Source organism: Serinus canaria, chromosome 4 (genome assembly GCF_022539315.1).
Source record: "Serinus canaria isolate serCan28SL12 chromosome 4, serCan2020, whole genome shotgun sequence".
NCBI classification, from domain to species: Eukaryota; Metazoa; Chordata; class Aves; order Passeriformes; family Fringillidae; genus Serinus; species Serinus canaria.
Genome location: NC_066317.1, coordinates 57,192,916 through 57,209,280, shown reverse-complemented (window position 1 = coordinate 57,209,280; position 16,365 = coordinate 57,192,916). Strand labels below are relative to the sequence as shown.

Here is a 16,365-nt window from a genome sequence, read left to right as displayed (position 1 = left end):
AACGCATTAATAACAAAACCCATGTGTACCTCCACAATAATTAACCCTTGCAAATAACTTTATATATTGGCTGACAACTTTAAGTCAATGTATTTAGTAATGTCTTGCACTCTAATATTTATTATCCAACACAGCTCAAGTAATTGCACTCAGTTGGTCTTGTTTGCTCAGAACCACATGCTTATTTATTTGTCACCAATTCTTAAGTGTATTAACAGTCATTTTGCAACTAACAAAGAAGTGAGGTATATTTGAACAGTACAAGTTATTAATAACCATAATGGTAAAATACATCTGTTTATGACAACTTATGAACTGAAGAATTAAAAAAAAATCCTCACCTGAATTAAAGGTTGCATTACATTTCTGAAAAGTAACTTCAATGCCAGTATCACCTGCTTTGACCAAGCTGGTTTTGTCATCACTGTCATATAGCTTTTCTACATGCAACGAAGTGAGGTCACTTTTCTTCCCTAGTTCTGCTTCTATTGTTACTTCACCATGGTTGGTGTTTACAGTCACTTCATTTGCAGAAACTAAGGAAAGAGCCTGTGTCTTAGGCAGGGAAGTCCTTATGTCAGGTAAGTCACTTTCTAGAAGTACGTTCGAATTTAATTTACAGTTTACATTCTTCACAGCTTCACTCTCTTTCGCTGCTTCTGAAATCGTACTACAGAGTTCCGATGTAACGTCCTCATGCAAAACACCATCTGCCTGCTCATCATCCTCACCTGCCTCTGGGGAAGGACTCTCAGCAGTCTCTGTACTAATCTCCACGCATAGGGCCTCATCTACACTCATGAGGTTCACTGCATTTTCATCTGTTTCTGTGATTTCACTGTCTACTGTGGCCTGAGATGCTGCTGATTCTGTCCTCACCCCACTCTCACATGTCTCGTTCTCTCTCCCAATAACAAGCAAAGAATCCCCGCTTTTTTCTGGGCCTGTAGTTGAAAGGATGCATTCAATCTGGTTAGCAGTATTAAAAATTTCTTCACTTTTGTCTTTCACTTCTGTGCTCTCAGCAGGAAGTTGACTTTCTTCTATGACTGTGAAGGTGAAGAGGCTATCACATTCTTCCATTGTGCTTAGAGTGATCACTGCCCCCTCCTCCTTATCTTCTACATTTGACGCAGTGTGTTGATCTTCACTGTCAGTTGCAACTCTTAGCACAGGAGCCCCACATTCTCCCACAAAAATCACAGAACCTTTGTTTTTCCCATCTGCATTGAAAGCAGTTAGTCCAAACTGTTCATCTACAGTTGCAGTGGTCTCCACCACCCTACATTCCTCTGATGCATTTGGAGAGAGAATGGCACCTTCCTCTCCTGCTACAATGAGCTGACTTTCAGCTTGTGGTGCTGCACTGATCAAGACTATCTCGCATTCTTCTGTCATGCTTGTAGTGATCATAGCAGCTTCGTATCTTCCTTCTGTTTCTGAAGCAGTGAGTTTGTTTTCATCTTGCACAGCTACACTAGACATAGGAGCTTCAAAACATTCTGCTGAACTTGTAGAGATCATTAGTGTTTCATTCTTTGACTCTGCGTCTGAGATATGTTGAATCACCTCTTCAGTGACTTCACTTGACATTAGGATTACTTGTTCTTCCACAACACTTGTGGAGATCATAGCACACTCATCCTTTTCTTCCTTCCCACTAGCAGTTGGGTGATTTCCATCATCACCATTATCATCTCCTCCTGTGCTGGATTCACTAGGCATGGGAACCTCAAATACCTCCATATCTACAGAAACCATAGCATTCTCATTTATTTCTTCTGCTTTCACAGAGGGGAGCTGACCATCATATTCAATAGCTGCACTTGACATAGGAGCCTCAAATTCCTCCACAATACTGGTGGAAATCATAGCGCACTCATCTTTCTCCTGCTTACTGCTGGAAGCATTCACACACTCTTTAAACTCTGTAGCTGTGCTGGGCATAGGCACTGTGTCTTCAGAGTCTATTAAGATCATAGAGTTTTCCCCACTTTCATTTACTCTTGCAACAGCAAGAGGACCTTCTTCAGCGTCGGTGGCTGAATGTAAAGGAGCATCTTCCACTGTGCTGGTAGAGATGACATCACCTTTTACCTTTACTTCTCTGTCAGCAGGAGTAAGAGAAGTCTCATCCTTTGGAACTGCACTACTTATAGAGGCATCAAGTCCTCTGCTGTTAAAGAAAGTCATGGCATTCTCATGTTTATCTTCAGCACCAAACTGTGTCTTATCTTGCACGGCCATAGCACTAGTCATGGGACCCTCACATTCCCCAGCATCTGAGGGAAGCAAGGTACCTTCATGCTTTCCAGTCCGTGCAGCTAAGGCACCCTCATCTGCAGCACTTGCACTGGTCACACTGCTTTCAACAATGCCTTTATCATTTCTGCAGTCTGTGCCACAATTAGCTTCTTTCTCTGCACTTGTCATGCTGTTGACAGAAAGATTATTTCTATCTGTGCCAGCCACTCCTGACTCAGCTTCCATTTGTTCAGCAACTATGCAGATAATGGAACTTTCACCTTCTTCTGCACCTATACAAATTAGTGGACTTTCACTTTCCACTCCTGTACAAGTAGAAGCATGCTCATTTTCTTCATTTCCTCTTCCTGTACTGCTCACTATGTCCTCACCTTCTTCATCCTCTTCTTTTGAGCCTGTACTAGTCACAAAACCTTCATCATCACACAGACCTACACTGACTGTAGTGATACTGGCTTCTTCCTTTGCCCTTGTACTGTCCATTAGACTTTCACATTTTTCAGTTTCTAAACAAACTACAAATCCCTCGTTGCTGTCCTCTAGCCCTGTGCAGACTGCTGAAATTTCAGCATCATCTTCTGGGGTTATGCCTGTGCTGGTCACCGCACTTTCACCATTTACAGTATCCTCAGATTTGTCACCACTAGTTCCAGCCCTGGCACTGTTGTCTGTGACCACTGTAACACACGCACCAGTTACAGTGTTTTCTCCTTGGGTATCTGTACCAGTCACAGAGCAGATGATGAAGTTATGACCTCTTTCTTCTGCACCTGTGCAAGTCACAGTACCTTCATGTTCTTTTACTTGGCCAGCTGTAACATTGCCCCTAAATTCACCTGAATTATCACCACTGGTTGACCCTTCACCTGTTTCTGTCCCTGCACTAGTTACAGCTCCATCGCTCTCCATTTCACCTAAGCAGGACACAGAACTTTCAAATTTGCCTATATCTACACAAGTTGAGGTCTTTGGCTTTTCTTCGGATCCTGCACTAGTCACAGCATCATCTTTTTCTTCTGTGCCAGCACTATTTACACTGTCTTCAATTTCTACTCCACTTGGGTTCACTAAATCCTTACTACCTTCTTCTGCATCAACCATAGTACAGTCACCATTTTCTTCTCCTTCTGTACTTGTTAGGAAGCTTTCACTTTCTGCTAATCCTTCAGTGACAACACTGCCACCACCTTCTTCTGCTGCTGCAACAGTACAGTCACCAATATCTGCTCCTGTGACAAAACTGCAGCCCTCACTACGTTTTACCCATATGCCTGTTGTGAAACCTTCATCAGCCTCTATGCTTGTGCAGATTACTGCCACCTCACTTTCTTCTGTGCAAGTGGTTGTAGCATCACTGTCCTTTCCAGAATGTGACATACCCTCAGCTCCTTCTCCTCCTGTACTAGTTGCCATTGCAGTGCTCTCAGTGATCTTTTCTGTGCTAGTTCCTATCACACTGGCAGGAGTTTTTTGCAGGCTGTTATACAACAAATTATGTTTACTACTTCCTGCACTGGTACCTACAGCACTGCTTTCATTTTTGTCCATGCCAACCACATTAGTCCCTTCTTGCCCATTAGCTATAACAGAGCCTTTGAAACTTTCCTCAGGAACTCCTTCAGGCACTAAAACAGAGGAAGACTGGATCATATCATCGGTGTTATGCACCTTATTCTTTTCCACACTATCCATTATTGTGCTTCTTTCTCCCTTTGTGGAAGGATCTATATTCAAGCACTCTCTTCCTTTTCTTCTTGGGTTAAGTTCTTTTGTTGTTACATCTCCATGATCTTCAGTTATGCCAGACATCAACTTTCCCTCTTTTCTTTTAAACTTCCTATTTTGAAAGCCTTCTGACTTTGCTGCTTCATTGTTATCTTCTCGCCTACACAGCCCAGCTGTACTGTGTTCCATTGCCTGTTCATCAGGCTGGGACACCTCATTCATTTTTTCCATACTGTTTGCCACAATGGTGTTGTCACCATCATCTTTCATGACAGAACTCGGCATTGCACGATCTTGCTCCATGTATACAACCTGTGCTGTATCATTCTTCAAAAGGAAAGCATCTTCCAATAAGGAAGTCCCATCTGAATTGTGGCATTCTTTAGACATGGTACCTAAAGAATCTGTAGAATCTGACATATCCATATCCATGGACTTTGCATCAGCAGCATCTTCTCTGGAAGAATTAATTGTTAAAGGAACATCATCTGAATTAGCATTTACCACAGTTTTTAAATTCTTTGGTCTTCTACTATCTTTTGAAGCCTGATCCTTACTGGATGCATTCTTTAAGGTTCTACCACTTGTTTCATACACAATACTTGTTTTATAAGCCCCTTGTTTACTGGGACCTTGAGCCATGGAAGCTTTTTTGGACAAAGGGTCTAAGGCACCAACTTGTTTATTAGAAGCATCTTCTTGTTCAACAGTTTTTTCAGCTGCAGGCAGAAACTGTGATTCACAGGCTGCAGGATCTGCCGAGCTGTGTTTGAACTCCTTATTTGAAATAGAACGAGATCCTTTTTGTTTTACTGCACACTTGGCATCTGTGGCTTGGAGAGAGTTTTGAATGTTTTTTCCATCAATGTTAGATGCTTCCTGTACTTTTGTTTTTTTCAAATCAAGTTCAATCAGCTCTTCCTCATGACCAGCATGCAAGTCATCATTATTCACAGTTACCTTTTGAGGGGCTGGAACCTGGCTGCTTTCAGTTGTGCTAGCTGATTGCTTTTCCTCCTTAAGTAAATCTTGGTTTGATATACTGCCTTTCCTATTTTCACAGGATACCTTCTTGCTTTGTTTTTTATCCACTGCCATTGTAACATTAGATAATCTTTCATGTCCACTATCCATTTCTTTAGTATCTTTATCTTCCAATTTGATGCTCTCTTCCTTCTTCTTTATTTCCTTGTTGCTGTGCTTTAAGTTTCTGCTTTTATGACCTTCAGCAGAGAACCTTCTTTCTAGTTTGGAATTACTTAAGTCTTTATCACCTCTGTATTTCTCTTTTACAGCCCCTTTTTCTCCAGAATGCAACTTAACTCTGTGACTAAAGTCTTTTTGTGATCCCTGAGTTGAATGTGGGCCACTTGCAAGCTGAAACTCAGCACCACTCTCCTCCAAACCTTTATCTTCATTCCTGGATTTGTGCTGTTTATCTGAATCATTGTCTTCCATGCTCTTATCTTTGTCTAGCTTCTGTCCAGTGTCCTGTAATTCTGTTTCAGATGCTCTGAACTGTTTACTATGACTCTTTGATTTGGACTTTAACAAAATCTTGTCTTCTGCAAGGCTCTTAGATCTTCGTCTATCTTTATGAACACCATCTTCAAGTTTTACATTACTATCAGAGTTAGTTGATTCTATTTCATGTTTATCTTCTGAGTAGCTTTCACTCCTTCGGTGTGACGCTGAACCAGGTTGCTTTGAGGCACTTAGGGAATCCTTCTGTGGCCTAGAATCACTCAAGGACCTTTTGGTCTTGCATTCTGCTCTTGGTTTGTCTGTTGAGAGATGCTTGTCTTTTTTGTTTTCCTTCCTCAGCAATTCTTCAGCTTTTAAGGTTGATTCAGAAGGGTTTTTTCCATCTTTCCCTGTTACTGACACTTTCCGTTCACTTCGGTGTTTACTTTTTCTTTCACATTTGTCATCTGAGGAAACCTTTGTTTGTTGATTATGTTTCTGGCCACCATCTTCTCCTTTCAAACTTCGCTCAAATGAATGAAGTTCAACATCTTCACCTGACTTGTGAATACCATCTCCTTTATGTTTGTGCTTTAAAGGAAGTTTATCTTCTAAACCAGTTCTTTCCTTTTCATTTTTATCTCTGTAAGACTTGGCTTCTTTTTTGGTAGAATTTTTTGTATGTTGAATTTCTGTGTCAGTATCTTTCTTGGGGTGTTTTTCATTCTTAGATATGGATTTCTGCTTCTGTGGTTCTTCAGTATTGACTTCTGCTTTATCCAGCTGTTTTTTTAAATCCCTTATTTCGCTGTCCTGCTGAGCTCCTTCAGTCTGAAGAGAAGTGGAAGATTTTCTTTTATGTTCTTTTTCTGCTTTAGAATCACTTTTGCTTTCCTCAGCTGAATGCCCCCATTCCGAAAGTCTTCTAAGTTGTTTATAGATTTCATTTTTTCCATGATTGTGCTTCAGTTCTTTGGAAGAATTTTTTTCATAGGTCTAAAAAAGAGATTTTTAAAATATAAATAAGTACACATTACACAGTTCCCTCACTTATGTGCCTGAACAGAACTGGCAAGCACAGATTCTTGAAAAAAACCTTAATACACTAGGGAATACACTTAACATTGTAATAAAAATTCATTTTAGCCAGGAAATGAAAATTGCCATTTTCCTTTCAGCTATCTGCTATAGTGGAAAAATTGAAAGAAGAAGTTGTTATCCTTAAGTTGTCTGAACTTTACTATTTTTTCTTCATATGGTAATTTTTCTAAAATGACTTTAAAAGGTTTTTGAATAGACAATCACAATTTCAAGAACTCTGTAAGCTACCTTAAATAGCCATTATGCTGTCTGGTAAAACAAAACTCTAACTAAAAATCTTAAACTCAACAACAAACCAAAACTTAAAAAAGATACATCTAGACTTCTACTTGAACTTCTATTCCCACCTTTTTTAGTTTAAAAAATTTTATTCATAAAATTCTCACCATAAAAATTTTCTTTCCTTTTGTGGTAGTCAGTTTAACTTTCCAGTGAGAAGTTCAAACAGATCAAGCTCAAGTCTTTGCATATAAAAAACCAGTGCTTTTTAAAAACCCAGCATGCTTCACAGATTAGGGCTCAAACTGCATCTCAGGTTCTACTATAACATGCATCAGCACTGAATACACAGACCACATTTCAGTGGCTACTGGAATTCAGAAAACATTACTACAGTGATGTCAGATCACTAACACAACTGAAGGAACAGGCAGGGAAAAACTTATGAGTGAGAACAAATGCAATTATATGTAGTTTGGTGCGGACATATGAAAGAGTACCATCAGAATTAAAAGGAAGACTGTAAGATTTATACTTAAGAGACACCTACCTCATTTGCCTTCTGCATTTCTTTAGAATCTTCTTCAGATGGCTCATTTTTCTTTCTGCAGCTATCTTCAGCATGCCTGAAACAGGTATTTGGACAATTTAACAGTTGGTACAAGCCTAACACTACTTTGCAAACTTTCTAATTTCAAAATTGAATGCAAGAGAGAAATGCCCACTAAAAATACAGAAACAGAGCACGATCACCAAACTTCTGACTAATGCACCCAGGCTTTTTTCTCTTGTAAAATTATATATCTAATATATATTATTATATATCAGCTTCAAAAATATCCTGAATACCAGTGCTTTTAAGCAGTATTAGGATGACAGTAGTACTGTTGTTGTCCCTGTAAAATGGGTAAAAGCTCTCCTTGCCCCATATCTACCTATATGAAGACACTTATGTACAAAGGTACATATCTACATGAAACATCTATCTAAAGATGATGCCAACTTGACTTGCCTATTAGATGCACAAACATGTAAAAGCTCTCCATTCTCATGTCTTTATTACCATTCTGTGAAAAAACACAAAGACTACTACTGCAGTCTGAGCTGCAACATATTTAATGTTGCAGCTCAGACTGCAACATTAAATATGTTGCAGCTGAGCAACATATTGAAAACTCTGTCATTCACCAGAATTTCATGCTTATTAGTAACAATTTGATGCAAATATTTAAGAGAAAACTTTTAAATGGATAAGGCTAAGTACAAAGTTGAAAAGAACCTTTCCACTCTGCAAAAATGAATATTCAAAACATTAAGCCCTTTTGAGCAAATACATAAATACCTTGAATCTCTTTTTCTTTTTCTGCTCAGGGCCACTTTTTTTTCCAAAAATTTCTGTTCTTTAAGCACATCCTTAATGCTGGTACCAGTTGTTTTTGACTCTAGACTTTTTGATGAAGGTTCTTCTAATTGCAAGCCACTTTTTCCTAAAATAATACACAAATGGTGAAACACATACACATCATTATATTAGAGTTTCAGCTATAAACATGACAGAAAGCAGTACAGAGAGTACTAAGGCATAGCAGAGAATAGCAGTTAGAGAGGCATTAATTAAGCTTAAGTAGTGTAATGGATATATGAAAAAGTAAAGAAATTCTGTATTAATTCTTTGCATTATAATTTTTTCTGTTACATCACTGTTGAGATGTTGGGTTATTAAGGGAAGGAAATGACTATAGCCCTATATGACCATTGCTCAAAGCTGAATGTTTTTCTCTACAGAGGGTAAGTGAGAGCAGGGTGGTGAGGGCTACTCACAGCTTTTCTTCTCATACCTTTAGCATTCTGATTTCCAGTTTTTAAGGATTTTGTCTTTTCTGCAGCCTTCTGTTTGCGTTTTTCTTCAAGCCTCTCTCTGTTAATACGTCTTCTGAGGAGTCTCTCTTCTTTTTCTTTGGCCTAGAGATACAAAACCAAGGAAAACAATTTATCAATAGGTCAAAGAGCATTCTTTGTCTATAAATATAAGTCTAAACCCCATAGAAAACAGAACACTGTAGCTTATGGAAAACTAAAACATAAATACAACTTTGAAATCATATAAAAGTTAATGGACTCCCCTAATATTTTTGTGAAGTTAAATTAGCTGAGTTCCAGAATTTCCTTGCTGCTCAACACTGCAGACTGAAGATATGCAACCTTCTCAAAGAACGTGTGCTTTATCTGTATGTATAAACAATTTATACATATTTATTGTAAGTACAAATATATGTATCTGGGCAACAGAGAAAATCTAAAAGAACTGCTGCTCCCTCTTCTCTGTGCTTGCCCTTCTGCCACAGAACAGAGTGCACATGCTTAAATCTCTGTTTCCATTCTCAGCAACTGCAGACTTGCTACAAACTACTGATTTCCTGGTCAGCAAGGACTACATTTGTAAAGAGCAGGGGTAATGAAGTAGCCTGCAGTACTCTATACAAGCCTGATCTACCAAAAAGCGCCGCTGAAGGCAGGCTGCAGGTAGATATGGGCTACTTTTTTCATTGAAATTGTCACAGTATTTTGTGGGGGGAAGGAGATAGAAAACTCTGTCATTGCTTTCACTGCCAGAAGCCTTCAAACTATAACCAGCAAAATGCTGTGCTGTAAAGCAGATCATGCCATATTGATGGAAGCCTGACAAAAGGGCAGCTGTAGTATAAGAGGAAAAAAAACCCCAAAGGGAGAAGAAACTGAAGACTCCCCCTCACACAAACCACCACCAAACCAGAAGTGGAGTTTGTGCTCTAAAAAGTTTTGGGGCCAGAAAATGAGCAGTAGCAAACCCGCACTCACAATGGACTGGCGGCGCTGTTCTACGGTTCGCTCATCATCAGAATCGCTGAAGTATTTGGAGTACAGGAAAGGCTTGCGCACATAAGCATGGCGGACGGGCTTGGCTCGCCCATCGCTCAGCTCGTTCGCATGGGCCTTCGTATTACTTTGACTGCTTTTCTCCTCTTCATCTAAAGAAAAGTTGGTGAGTGTAGAGATACACTGGTAAATTAGGGCAGTGCTTTCAACATAACTTTTGAGAAGGCAATGCTACTCAAAACACATCAACCATTATTTACTCTAAAACCATAAACAGTTAAATTAAATCCTTTTAGTATCAAATATCACTAGATAAAGAAAAAAATCAAAAGTGCATTGATGTGCTTGTGTACGTCATTCAGCCAAAAAAATTACATGACACAAGCCCAGTAATAAACCAGGACACAACAACTGGGCTTACCTCTCTTGCCTCTAATCCCACTGCCCCTTTACACATAGTACTTGGTAGCTAGCTATGCATGAGAAGTCAGTATAATTTCTGCTATGTATTAAATTCTAGTTCTCCCCACACCAAAAATATCAGTACAGTATTTGAGCACATAAAAACTAGTTGGCTTACTGAAATACATACACAAAACACACTGTTGGTTATACACATCTAAGCGTTAATCATGTAAACATAAATAAATCTATTCCAGTTTTATCATTATTACTAGATATAGTGCAATACTGTACAAATTATTTGTATTCAGCAAACGTACTTAAGGCTTGCCTTCATTTCATAAATATTTAGTCGTAACTGAACACAATCTGTCATGTTTCAAAGTAAGACCAAAGCCAGAGAATACACAAGTGATTCAGTGCTTCTAAATTATATTTTTAGAATATAATTAAGAAGCAGAAAAGGTAAGCTGTGAGCATACTAGAGAGAACTCATTCAGATACTAAGGCATTCTGCATTATAAAGTGGAAAATATTATTAACTACTAACTCCTTAAATTAACTACTAACTCCTTAAATTAAAAATAAGTCAGTCTGAAGTCTGTACTACACAGGGAGAACACAAAAAGGCAACACAGACAGTAGAAACAACTTGTGTGCAGTGTTTCTGCACTTTTAAAGCTAGATCCATTCCTGTTCTTTCTACTGTGGCCAAGCTCCTGAATTCTAAAGCTCTAAACCCAATCTGATCTACAAAGTCAGCTACCACCACTCACATGGGATCACAAAGCACTCCAGTGTTATTTCAAGTTCATGGCAGATGGGAGGGGAAGAAAATCCACAGAACAATGACATTCACCATTAAGTGCTTTTGTCACCCACGTTACAGCATAACGTGGTGACAAAAGCATAACTTGTAGCATAAAAAAGATTTACAATGTTTAGAATATACTATATAATATGAATAAAAATATTCAAAAGGTAAACCCACAACTCATCTTTTGCAACTGCACAAATATTAACCAGTTCACATTCAAAGCCTCTCTCACAGGTAGGTACAATACTGCAAACCTCAAATTTACAACATGGTACACTCAACAAGAGCATTACATACTCTTTATTGCCAGTTAACAATGTAATTATTTTACCACCTGATGTGATTTCCCCCTCTTCAGTACTGTCAGAAATTACAGGCTCCTCTTCACTCTCCTCTTCAAAGGAAGAAAGGTCACTGGTATGGACAGAGCTGACCGTGATGTCACTGAGTACATCCATATCTGAATCTATTAACATATTTTCTTGCAAAGGAAAAAGTAAAAACAAAGAGCTGTAAGGCAGCACACTGAGTCTTTAAACTTTTCCTATTAAAACATCAATTTTGTCACTGAAAACAAAACTATGTTAAGAATTAGAAATAAGAAAACAAAATTATAACACTGTAATGAAATAACCAGGCTAACTCTGGCTTGTTCAAAACAAAAATCACTCTGAGGTAGAACGATAAATGAGGACTGAAATCTTGAGGAAACTTGCCAGATTAAGATGACCAATCACACACCTGAGAAATCAAAGGTCATCTGACTCCTAATTCAGCTACCTCAGGTAAGAGAGATAGATCAAATCCAATTGTCATTAGCAGACCAGTTTGCCAGAACTAGCAGAAAACTTACATTCCAAATATACTGATTCAACTCCTGAATTAACTTAAAAACCTCACTCCTTGCCCATATTTTGAGGAAGAGCATTGCCCACACCATACCTTCTTTAGTGCTTTCAGTTGTTTTATGCTTATTGCTATTTTTTTCTGGAACTAAGTGTTTCACTGGTTCCGACTCTTTTGCTTGCTTTTCTTCTTTTGACTTTGTAGTATCATCGCTTTTCTTTGAATGATCGGATTTCTTGTCAAGCTTTTCCTTCTTTTCTTTTCTTCTTTCACTTTTTTCACTACTATCTGATTTCTTGTCAGATTTATCCAATAATTTACTCTTCACATCTTCATTTTCCTGTGGAATATCTTTACTTGTAAACGTACTAGTATCCTTTGCTGAATTTTTGATTTCTTCACTTTGGCACGGAAGCTCATTTAAATCTTCACACTTTGCAAGTGTTTCAGCCCCTTCTCCAGAAAGGTCACAAATTGCTTTCTCTTTGTCTGGCAAGTCCTCTGCATTTCTCTCTTTATCAGTGCTACCATCCACACTCTGCTGAGATGAGAGTTTTTTTGCAACTTTGTCATTGTTCTTGGGATTGGAGGTCTCTGTTGAAGCCCTGGCAGCATTTGCTTCTTGATTAAGAGAAGTTATTGTTTCCAAAATGGACATTGCATCACTAGCTACATTAGTACTTGGAGTTGTAGCAGAGACACCTTAAACAGTAAGAAAGAAGAGAGTTTTACTTCACCCTAGTTTCCATAATTCTGTTCTGATAGAAGGTTAAACATGTGAAAAGAAACAGAATAAGCACTCGCTACAAAATACATATACCTAACTAAAATATTTGACTAATTTTGCCTTGAGAGATTTTTGCTAAAAAAAAAAAAAAAAAAAAAAAAAAAAAAAAGAACCGAAAAAAAATCTAAGACGCGTTCCTGCAGCAAGCACTGTACAATTATTGGAGATCCATTTTGCTCTATGGCACACCACAGTTCCTGAGCTCTGCCTAGAGAAAGTGAGGATTGTCAAAGGGAGGGACATCTGAACACAGCCCTTGTTCAACTTCACCAACATCCTAAGTAGGATGACGACTGTGGCTAAAATACTATGTATATAATATATACTCTATGTACATTTATGTACATACACTGCAAGAGAAAGTCGGTAGCTCACAGCTCTAATATCTCCATAAATATCATGGAAAATTGACTCAGTGTATTCACTGTATAACAACAGGACTATCAGAAATACCTTAGCACTTTTCTATCATTTTAGAACCAGCTCTGAAGATGGACAACTAAGCATTAACTAGAGTAGCACTGAGAACTGCAGCCGGCTTGTTAACACATTTTAAAGGAAGTGGGCCTCACAGGAAAAAGGCTTGGATTTAAATAAAGGTTACAAATAGATGGATGGCTGTGGAACCTCTTGGAACAGGAAAGAGTGGACAGCTACCTGCAGGAATGTTTAGAAATTAATACAGGTAATATTAGGACCTTAGCCATTCAAATTTTATGACACACAGCAACTGCACAGGTAACTGTCTCTCAAAGAATTCTTCCATCCCTACTGACAGACAAAAAAGTTGCATCATTCTTCTCTTACAGTCTATATCTTATCTGACCATCTAATACTGAGACTAACTTTTCTCCTCACAATAAACTGATCCCTCATAATCTCAAGCAGATGTGCAGGAGTGACATGGTCATAACAGCATGACATCCCTTGTGCTTTCTACCTTTACACATAGAGTAAGAGACAAGTGTTCTGGCATTCTGCCTAGAGCTCAGCTTGATAATACTGACACTAACAACGTTATGGTAGCAGAAAACCTAGTCAATGATTCTGCTCTCTTAATCCCCATTCTTTTGTTAATAGACTGCTCAGAGAAATAGCAGAATACCTTGTACTATAACAGAAGCATCTGCTTTCTCCTCACTTGGAGTCGTACTGGGGCCTGCCTCCTCTTTGTGATTCAATGTGGCTAAAAATTCATGGACAGCTTTCTCCACCTGAGGTCTGAATGTGTGGTTGATCTTTGGGTCCACAACCTGAGAAATAATTCTGTCAATTCCCGATTCCAACATTCCAGACCTGAAACAAAGTTACATAAATTAGTATGAAAAATTAGTTTTTAAGAATATATTAATGAAATATGATCATTTAGATGTGCTCCAATGAAGCACTAATGTTTTCTGAGCATCCCCACAGCTGTGCATTTAGCTTGTGCCTTACCCATAAGAAAAAATTTTCTAGAGAAACAAAACAATCCAAGCACACGGAATTACTACAACAAGCAGCCTGTTGTTACATCATTAGTGGTTGCACTTAAAAGTGTTATCTAACTTCAAAAAACATATTTTGGAAAAAAGTTTAGAAGAAACCTTGTATTACCAATTACCATAGCAAAAAAGAGATGAATTATAGATGGCATGAGGCATAAATAACTACTAAACCACCTGCCACTACCCTAAGTTACTTTCTGCCTAGTATTAGGTGGCAAGTTCTGCAGTTTTATAGAACACATTTAATCTTCAGTAAAATAAAACTGAAAACCCACTGCTACAAAGCTTATCTCTTTAGACCCCTGCAGTCCTCTGTGAGACATATGCTACTTCTTGTCATCAACAAGAAAGAATGGTTGCTCCCCTCCTTACAAACCAAACAGGCCTCAGTACAAGTTACCAATGGTAACACCAGAGCACAAGTGATTAAGCTTGTTCCCAAATCTGTGGTTTGATCCAATTAAATGGCCAAACTCATGGTACTCTGAAGAAATTTCTGAATGTTTCTTGTGAGTCTAAAATTTGATAAGAAAGAGTGGAAAAACCTCCATGAAATAATGTAATACAAGTTAAAGCGTCTGACATAATTTGAACATAATACCAGTTCTTAAAACCTCTTCTCCGTCCAGCTAGATTTAAATCCCTTTTTCTACTTTGTGACTTTAGCTTTATACTTTGCAGAGTTTAGTGTGCGGAATGTTTCTCCTTAGTTCTAAAAATGATAATTGCAATTTTATTAACACCTCCCTTAAAAGAAAAAGTAAAGGTAGCCTTTAGCTAGGGGGTGACATCTCAAGTCAAAATCGAGGTTTCCCCCCCTGCATAAACTTGGATCAGATCAAAGAACATCTACAGTCTAATTCTGACTAATATTGATGGCGAGTTACTACCTCCAGCAGTATTACATTTTAAACACTGTGAGGGGAAAACAACCCAACTTCTTCAGCGGTTTCTCTGAAGAAAGCAACCGACTTTACATTGACCCAGACCCTCTGTCACCTACCACAGTACACAGGCATGTTCAGAGAAATCCCAGAGCTGTCACTTACTTGAGAACCTGCTGTCTAATGTTATTTCTCAGCTGGTTCTTGTTGAGATGAGGACTCCAGGTATGAGTTGCCAAATGGTTAGAAACAAAGTTGTCAACGCGCTGTCTCAAATTCTGGTAGGCAGGCTAGAAAGCAACAGCAGAGATGTTGGACTGGAGGAATCGTATGGATGGCTGGTTATCCTCCGGGAGGCCAGCCTGGTACAGCAGGGAGCCCCGTCGGACCCCCCGGTGCTGTGCCGGCGCAGCCGCTGCCCTGCCGCGGTGGCAGCGCGTTAAACGCTGCCCCGCCGGACCCTGCGCGAACCGGGTGTGTATGACCGTGCGCGCACGGCCGGCCAGCCCGCGCTCCCCGCCGAACACGGGGCTCCGGCTTCGCTCTCCCGGCCGCGAGCGGAGCCGGAGTCCCACGCGGGCCCAGCGGCCGCTCCGCACCGCCAAGCGCGCTGCCCCCGGCCGGGCCCGTCCCCGACCAGCCAGAGCCCGGGGCGCTGGGACACCCCCGAGCCTCCGGTCCCGCCCGCCCGCACCTTGGTGTCCACGTCGGCCAAGCAGTCGCGGCGGAACTGGTCGAAGAGCCCCTGGCTCTTGAGGTGGTTAACGATCATGGAGACCAGCTCGGGTTCGGCCGCGCCGCCCCCCGCGCCGGCCCCGGCCCCCGGCAGCGGCGGCGGCTGCTGAGGGGGCGGCGGCGGGGGCGGTGGGGGCTGGGGGTTGGTGGCCATGGGGGCGGCGGGGCGGCGGCTGCTGCCGGCGGTGCCGGCCGGGCCCCGGGACGGGGCTGCTCAGCGAGCAGCGGCGGCGCTGACCCCGGAAGCGGAAGGGGACGGCGGGAGGAAGCGGCGCGGGGGGGAGGCGGAGGCGCCGCCGCCGAGAGCGGCGCCATCGGCGCGGGACGAGTACTGGCGGGGCCGCGCGCAGCCGCCGCGGGCCCTGCACAGGGGCGGAGGGGGCGGAGCCGCTCGCGGACCCCGGGCCAGCGCGACCCCGATCCGCCGGGCTGAGGGGGAGAGGAGCGGCCGCGGCGCCGCTCGGCCTCCGCCCACCGCGGCCACGGCCCTCCGCGTGGCGCGGCCGCCGCTGGGCGCTGCGGGCACCGCGGGCGCGCCCCTCTCCTCCGCCGCCCCGCGCCGCTGCTGCACTCCCGGCGGCGACCCGCGACCCCGCCTTGCGGCCCGCCCCTTCCTGCGCCCGCCGCCATCACGGTGCGGGCGGCGCCGCGCGCTTCCTCCCTCAGGGGCGGGGCGGGGCTGGCGCGGGGCGGGGCCGCGCGGGGTCACGGGTGGCGGATCGGGTTCGCGATCGCGGTCGCGCAGCTTTGGACGTCTGGAGGCTGTAACGGGCATTC

General features: G+C 41.5%; 1 protein-coding gene across 5 annotated transcripts in view; it reads right to left on the bottom strand.

Moving 5' to 3' along the window:
• Positions 1-15,885, bottom strand: part of BOD1L1 (biorientation of chromosomes in cell division 1 like 1) — a 36,300-nt gene extending 20,415 nt beyond the window's left edge. For 3 of the 5 annotated variants that reach the window (XR_007777396.1, XM_050973262.1, XM_050973263.1), the window contains exons 1-10: positions 15,548-15,749; positions 15,019-15,143; positions 13,588-13,778; positions 11,792-12,397; positions 11,184-11,330; positions 9,613-9,782; positions 8,613-8,736; positions 8,117-8,261; positions 7,325-7,400; positions 342-6,450 (exon numbers count right to left, since the gene is read on the bottom strand). Coding sequence is in view for 4 of the 5 variants with exons in the window: in XM_050973262.1 (XP_050829219.1) it covers positions 342-6,450; positions 7,325-7,400; positions 8,117-8,261; positions 8,613-8,736; positions 9,613-9,782; positions 11,184-11,330; positions 11,792-12,397; positions 13,588-13,778; positions 15,019-15,143; positions 15,548-15,742 (7,888 nt within the window). In the remaining variant the exon portion in view is untranslated. Of the gene's footprint in view, positions 1-341; positions 6,451-7,324; positions 7,401-8,116; positions 8,262-8,612; positions 8,737-9,612; positions 9,783-11,183; positions 11,331-11,791; positions 12,398-13,587; positions 13,779-15,018; positions 15,144-15,547 lie in introns of all 5 variants that reach the window. The other 2 variants (XM_050973259.1, XM_050973261.1) reach the window with 1 other exon arrangement.
• Positions 15,886-16,365: the final 480 nt, after the last annotated feature.